Genomic DNA, 7,609 nt, shown 5'->3' on the forward strand with positions numbered 1-7,609 from the left:
CTCGGCGGAGCTCAGCCGTGACTGCGTTCACGATCTGATCCATTGGTTACACCAGCGTTACACATCTTAGACATTTAAAAGCGCGGGAGGAGGCCATCCGGGCCATCGTGTCCATACTGCCTGGAGATGAGCTTTCAGGCTTAGCCTGACTTCCCAGCTCTTGGTCCGCACTATTGCGTACAATGGAGCATCAAGAGCCCCTTCAAATACTTGTTAAATGTGATGAAAAGTGTCACTGGAAATTGTGAAACGAACTAGTGGCCAGTGACGGTAGAACTATCCGATCGCAGGAGCATCTGCAATCCAAAGCAGTCTTGAAGGAGACTTGTCGCCATTGACATAATTGAAAATGTTTTGTGTTTTGATTTTCTAAAACCTCTTTCAGTGCACCAGTAACAAGTTCTTTCAAATCTATTCTATGAAAGAGACTTGGTTGCGGTGATAAAACAAACAAGTTCTCTTTCTGTGACTTTTCACGCTTAATCTCTCGGACCCAAAGTATCTTGCACCCGTTGAGAACCATTCAAACTCCAGAAATGCAATTAATGTTTTGTTTTATTTGCTGTCTGGATTCCAGTCTCTTTTTCCACGTTGTCACCGGTTCTAGCTGCTGGGCATTAGTTATCTATTTGATAGGACAGGAGTTTTACAGTTGACCATCTCCCTCTAAACCAGGCGCCGTGCACAGGTCTGCCCTTTCGGGGTCTGTATTAAGTCGGTGCTTTAACAGGGTGCTGCCTGGCTTCTTGGGGTCGGATGTCGCCTGTCTTTCGCAGTGAGCTGGGTACTGTCCGGCTTTCGCAGTGTTGTCTCGGTGCTGAATGGGAACCCAGTGCTTTTGCCGGCGAATTCACCGACTACAAGCTGAATTGACCACATTAAAGAATACTTTTATTTTCTTATTTAGGAACGATTTGTTCCGATTCTTTCCCCCCACCCTGCTGTCAATTCTTATTGCCCTCACATTCCGAACCCGACACTTTATCGTTTCAAAACATTCTCATTGCTGAAAGACCGTCTGCAAACAGCATCATTACCGAGGAAGTTACCCGGTGAGGTTGTTTGTAAACAAGCCATGTGAATGTCTCTTTAAGGATTGGTGTTGGTGAGTAGTGTGTAATTGGATCTGCCCCTTTCGGAATTGCTGATTGGTGTTGTACTGGGAGGGGGTCTATCGGCGGGGGCGGCACCTGGGGTATATTAACTCTCACAGCAACCCCAAAAGCGCGGCGATTTTTGAGAGACAGCGTGATGGTTGACTGTGTGATGGAGGTGGAGAACAGCAGCGACCCGATGGAGGGTCCCTGCGGAAACGAGAGTCAGCTGTGCGACTACACCGACTGGGAGCACTCTTCCTCGGTGGTCCCCGTGCTCTACATGCTGGTCTTTGTCTTCGGACTGTCCGGAAATGCAGTGGTCATCTGCACAGTGTGGAGGTCTCGCACCAAGAGGAGATCGGCAGATACCTACATCGGGAACCTGGCGCTGGCCGACTTGGCGTTTGTGGTAACCCTACCTCTGTGGGCTGTGTACGCGGCTCTGGACTACCGCTGGCCCTTTGGTTGGCTGCTCTGTAAAGTCAGCAGCTACCTGGTGATGATCAACATGTACGCCAGCGTCTTCTGTCTGACCTGCCTCAGCTTTGACCGCTACCTAGCCATCGTCCACTCTCTGTCCAGCAACAAGCTGCGTTCCAGCCGCACCACCCTGCTCTCCTTGGCTCTCATCTGGTTCCTGGCCGGACTGTTGGCTCTCCCAGCCTTGCTCCTGCGGAAAACGGAGGAAAAGGAGAACCAGACCATATGTGCCATGGACTATACCTGGGTGGCGAGTGAAGACACCGAGCATTTCTGGGTCGGGGGCCTCAGTCTCTTCGCCAGCACCTTGGGCTTCATCCTACCTTTCCTACTGATGTCCACCTTCTACTGTGCCATCGCCAACACCGTCACCAGACACTTCCAGAACGTCAAGAAGGAAGAGCAGAAGAAGAAGCGTCTGCTGAAGATCATCAGCGCCCTGGTGTTGGTTTTTGCCATCTGTTGGCTTCCCTTCCACATCATCAAGACCATAGACGCCCTGTTCTGGCTGGATCTCATCCCCTTCCACTGCTCCATCGATGTATTCCTCCACATGGTCCACCCCTACGCCACTTGTCTTGCCTACATCAACAGCTGCCTCAACCCGTTCCTCTACGCCTTCTTCGACCAGCGTTTCCGATCCCAGTGTCTGTCTGTGCTGCGCTGCTCCAGGTTAAAGAAAGCTCTGCACGTCTCCATCACCTCCATCTCCTCCAGCATGAGCAACCCCACCAAAAGCGAGGCAACCTCCTCCGCTACTAAGGTGTAGCTCCAGACTACCCCAAGTACTCTCTGCCCGTTGCCTCTACTTTGGTGACTCCAATCTCCCCATCCCACCCAGGACAAACTCTTGACTCGAACCAGCACTCCTCCTCCCTTTCCCCCCCCCCCTCCCCCCGTACTCTGCCCATTGCACGGAGTGGTGAGGCTGTTTGAGGCGTGGGAGCCGCCGTTGTAGGGGCGGCCAGTTCCCTCGCCGCTGGGCTACTCCAGTGGCCAGCGATCTCCCACGCCCCTGGAAATGCTCTTGGTAGCCTCATTCCAGGCGTTGCTTCTTTCAGAAAATACTTCTCCTGATGTTGACATCTGTATGATGGGTGGGGGTCGGTCGGGGTGGTTGGGGGCTTGGGATGGGGAGGTGGGGTTATGTGGTCCTGAGACAGAAGCCGGTTTCTTCTGAGCAAAACTTCTGCGGAATGTTCCCTCTCCCTCACCCTGTCTACTCCTGTTCCCCTTTCCTTCCCTCCTCCTCCCCCCCCCCCCCCACCCCCACCCCTCCTCTTCGTTCTCCCCGGTCTTCCTGGCACAATCCGCTCCGACCCTCACTGGGCGCTGCGGGCACAGTCACCGCCAGTAAGTGGTTGCGATGTTGACCTGAATTTGCCGCTGTTCCCGCTCCGCCCTGGTATGTGCGAGCGGCGGCGGGAGCTCTGAACGTTTGCTCTCTGGCTTTCCCACAGCGCTCCCAAGTGGATCCCACCAGGCTAGTAGCCCCGAGCGGCAACATCTTGAGGGGTGGGGATGGAGATCTGTGCCTGTGACTGAAGAAACGACTCTTTGGGTAAACGTGTCTGTTTATTTTGCTTTTGGCTACAGCTTGTGCTGAAAACCCCGATGGAAAGCTGAGATATATTTTATAAATATAATCTGCTTCTTTTGCTGGTTTCCAATTTAATAAATCCCTTGATAATGGCTGGGAGAAACGCAGGAAACCTCGGAACTTATTTCACTGTGTATTTTTAACTCGTGACAAATCAGGGATCCAAACGTTACAGAGACCAGCGGCAAGTTTTAATCTCATGCCTGCTTATTAACATTGTGTGGCAACTTCCTCACCATGGTTTTTCTTATGTAACATCGAGTCGTTTTACTTCCACAATGACACTTATCGCCCAGCAAAGCGGTTAGTTTTTGATTTTGATAGTGTCACCAGTGCCGGCTGCAGCCTGCCGACATAACTAACGAATGATAGCGAGATTGATTATCGGGGAAATACAAATGACCTAAAATTAATCACATCTAACATCCAATTCTCAATTTTCTGGAGGCTGTCTTCAGACGGTCGAGCAAATGTGCAGTCTCTTTGACAGGACGCGTGGAAAGAGTAAGGACAAAGCTCTCTCTGTTCCTGACTGCAGATGCCAGGCTCGGCTGTGACCACACATGCAGTTCTTGTTAGGTTTGATTGCATAATTTGTTTTACAAAGGCGAGAACTACAACTTTAATGTTAGGATCTGTATAATCTCCTGTCTTCCCAAACATCTTGAATAGCTCTATTTTTTGTTAGGCTTGAAACACGATGGGCCGAACGGCCTCACTTAGTGCAAACTTGTGTGATTCTGCCTCCAGAGTGCCTGATCTGGCAGAGAGACACTTTCACTGATGCCCTGCAATCCATTTAGTACCTCTCCCTTGCTTCAAGTTATAACCTGAAATAAAAACAAATGCTGGAAATGTGAGCCTGGTAAAATAAGAAAGAGACTGTTTAATAATTTTGGTGGAGACCGAAAGGCAAATTCCTTTGTAGGAATGGCTGAGTGAGGAAGCTCTGTGGTCACTAGGATATGCTCACATGTTACAAAGAGGCAGCTAATTCATTTATAGTTGTAGTATAATATTGTATCAATAAAACTTGAGCATCTTTTAAATTGGTTAAGTTCCATTCCAGTGCAACAGGTTGTTAATGCATCTCTGCCTTATAAATGGTATTACTCTTAGTCAATCTGCTTTGCTACTTAAGCTTAGAGAATTGAAGGCAACAGCATAGTTCTCAGGTAAAATAAAAACAGCTCAACTGTTGCCGGCTTTGCTGGATCAGGTACACAAGTATGTATCTGGCTGGAGAGAATATACACCCATAAGTAGAGAAACAGCAACTTTTTGTACATTTAACAATTGCAAGAGCTTTCTGACATATCAGAGACCCTACTAACCAAGAGAAAATGCACAATTAACTGCCCACTTGTAATACTCGTACATTATTTTGGTCAGAGCTATAGTGGAGTTCATTTGGCTTCTCTCCTGTATTTTGATGAGAAAAGTATTTTCATTTTGTAGAGGCTGTTAGAGCTTTTGCTGTTGCTGAAATGTTCTGTTTACTGCTGAGTTCTGTGGGAAAGAACTGTCATATGTTTAGCTTAATTACAAGCGGAGAATAAAGATTTTTGAATTGTGTTATCAACTGCAAGTGTTGTAATTGTATGTGAGTTGGTGCATTCATTTGGGATAAGCACCAGTTAGACACTGGAGATTTCATTTGCCATTATATTTGATGTGGCTGCATATTACTTTTTATTTGTTTAATTTGAATTATTTCTGGACTTTTATATCATTGTCTGACTGTGGATCAGTTTGACATCCTATTGCATTTACAACAGTATGTCTGTATTATATTTGTATAATGCCTACTTGTGTCTTCCTACAAAATACTTCCAGTAAAATTCTCCAATTGGAGAATAAAGCTTCAAACATGCTATAGTGTGATTTTTTTTTTCTGTGGTTGTAATATTATTTGAAATATAATCTGCATTTACAGTCTGTTTCTTGTACTCTCCCAAACCATGCCTATCTCTCACAGTCTCAATCATTCATTTGCTATTTCTTAATTACACACTGTTTATGAAAATATGTTCAGATTTTTGATAATCCTTCATACACATTTGCTACTGTCTGAATTATGATCTGTTTCACTACCTTTCTCGTGTATTCCTACTCTCTCCCTTTCTGTAGTGTCTGACATAAGCAGCCTGCTGCAGTTTTAGGAAAGAACATCCATGACATAGCACCTCTCTCAACCTTGGGCTATCCCAAAGCAGTTCACAATTATGCTCCACTCAAGTGCAGTTCCTGTTGAGATTAAGTAAAGCAGCAGCCAATGTGCTGTTTCCACAAGCAGCAAAAAGATTGCATAAAAATTTTAAAAAGATAATAAAAAGGGAGAAATATTTGCCAGGACATGGGGGGGAAATTTGTTTGTTCTTTGTCGTAATAGTGCAGTGGGATCCTTAATGGCCACCTGAGAAGGTAGATGGGGACTTTGTCTAACACCTCCAAAAGATGGAATTTCTGAGATTACAGTACTCTCTCAGCAGTGTCCTGGGAATAAAAATAGAGAATGCTGGAAGTACTCAGCAAGTCAGGCAGCATCTGTGTAAAGAAACCAGGTTTATGTTTCAGGATGAAGACACTTGTTTGGACAAAGGGTTTTTGACCTGAAATGTTTTTATTTCCACAGATACTGCCTGACCTGCTGAGTGTTTCCTGCCTTCTCTGTTTTCACTTCAGATTTTCAGCATCTGCAACTTCTTAATTTTTAATGTGAAGGGAGTGTTAGCCTGGATTCTGGGATCATATTCTTGGCATAAGCTTTTGAATGAGAGTGGTACCACTGAGCTGCAGTTGATACTTTTCTGTTAGCCACTTGCCTACTGACACTCCCCAGTAAAGATGTACTTTTACTCTCATTATCACACCCAAGCACATTCCTTCTGTATACATCTCTTGGTCTCTGAAAGCTTTAGTTAATCTTGCTTAGTGCATTTAAAAAACCCTGGTTCCAAGAGGAGGATTGAAGGGGTTTTAATAAGGTGAAACCAGGTCTACATGCACAGCAAACATTTAAAATAACTTAAAATAGACAAAGCTGTGGTCCCTGAACTTGCACCACATCCATCTTAAGGCTGCAAGAATGAGCCTATCCTCAAAAATGGGAGTGTGCAGAACTTGCATTCAAAATTCAGTGTTTTTCAACCATTAGAGATTTAAGATTTCTTTATTAGTCACATGTACATCAAAACACACAGTGAAATACATCTTTGCGTAGAATATTCTGGGGGCAGCCCGCAAGTGTCACTACACTCTGGCACCGACATAGCATTGGTGTTGATTGATTAAACTTTCTTGACAATCCTCCTGAGATCTGAGATCTTCACTGTCATAAATGACTTAAGCCAATGTATTTCATTCTTCATGCCATCAAAGCATCAGCAAAAAAATAGAAGTTACTAATCCTGAAAACATCTGGAGTTGTGTTGAAGATCTGTGCAACCAGATGCTCCCCCATTTTCCAAGTATGTCCTGGCTGTAAAAATGAAAACCATTTGCACTCTGTCAATTACCGCCACATCAATCTACTTTCAATTATCAGCAAGGTGACAGATGGAGTCATCAAAAATGTTTTCATGGAGTTTTTGCTAACCAATTACAAACTCACCACTTCTCAGAGTAGATTTCATCATGGCAACTCAAGTCTGGACTGCATTAAGCATTGGTCCAATCATTGACCGAATAATTGGTTTCCAAAGGTGACACAAGAATGACTGTCCTTGAGATCAAGGCAGCATTTGACTAAATGCAGCACTGAAGTAAAAGGTATCTTTATTAGTCACATGTACATCAAAACACACAATGAAATGCATCTTTTGCGTAGAGTGTTCAGGGGGCAGTCTGTAAGTGTCGTCATGCTTCCAGCGCCAACAGAGCATGCCCACAACTTCCTAACCTGTATGTCTTTGGAATGTGGGAGAAAACCGGAGCACCCAGAGGAAACCCACACAGACACGGGGAGAACATATAAACTCCTTACAGATAGTGGCCGGATTTGAACCCAGGTTGATGGCGCTGTAAAGCGTTACGCTAACCACTACACTACCGTGCCTGAAGTTAATGGAGATCAAGGGACAAGCAATTCCAGTGGCTGAAGTCACATCTGGCTCAAAGGAATATGGTTGTGGTTGTTGAAGGCTAATGATCTCAATCCAGGACCAGGACCATTATTAAACTTCTTCATCTACAACTTCCCCTCCATGATAACATCACAAGGGGGCTATTTGCTTATAACTGCACAGTGTTCATTCAATTTACAATTCCTCAATAGTGAAACAGCCATTGCCTGAGACAGCATCATCAGATAAGCAGCAAATAACATTAACACTACATCATGCCAGACAGTGTTCTTAAGTAAACCTGAGCAAATCCTATTCACCTTGTGACATCACTATCACTGGATTTTCCACCATCAAAATCCAGCAAG

General features: G+C 45.2%; 1 protein-coding gene across 1 annotated transcript; it reads left to right on the forward strand.

Moving 5' to 3' along the window:
- Nucleotides 1–1,255: 1,255 nt before the first annotated feature.
- Nucleotides 1,256–4,993, forward strand: aplnra (apelin receptor a). Its single transcript, XM_052031998.1, has 2 exons — nucleotides 1,256–2,249; nucleotides 3,038–4,993. Exons 1-2 carry the CDS (start codon nucleotides 1,267–1,269, stop codon nucleotides 3,063–3,065), a joined length of 1,011 nt encoding a protein of 336 aa, XP_051887958.1. The 5' UTR covers nucleotides 1,256–1,266; the 3' UTR covers nucleotides 3,066–4,993.
- The last annotated feature ends 2,616 nt before the right edge of the window (nucleotides 4,994–7,609 follow it).

This window comes from Pristis pectinata, chromosome 17, assembly GCF_009764475.1.
Source record: "Pristis pectinata isolate sPriPec2 chromosome 17, sPriPec2.1.pri, whole genome shotgun sequence".
Lineage (NCBI taxonomy): Eukaryota > Metazoa > Chordata > Chondrichthyes > Rhinopristiformes > Pristidae > Pristis > Pristis pectinata.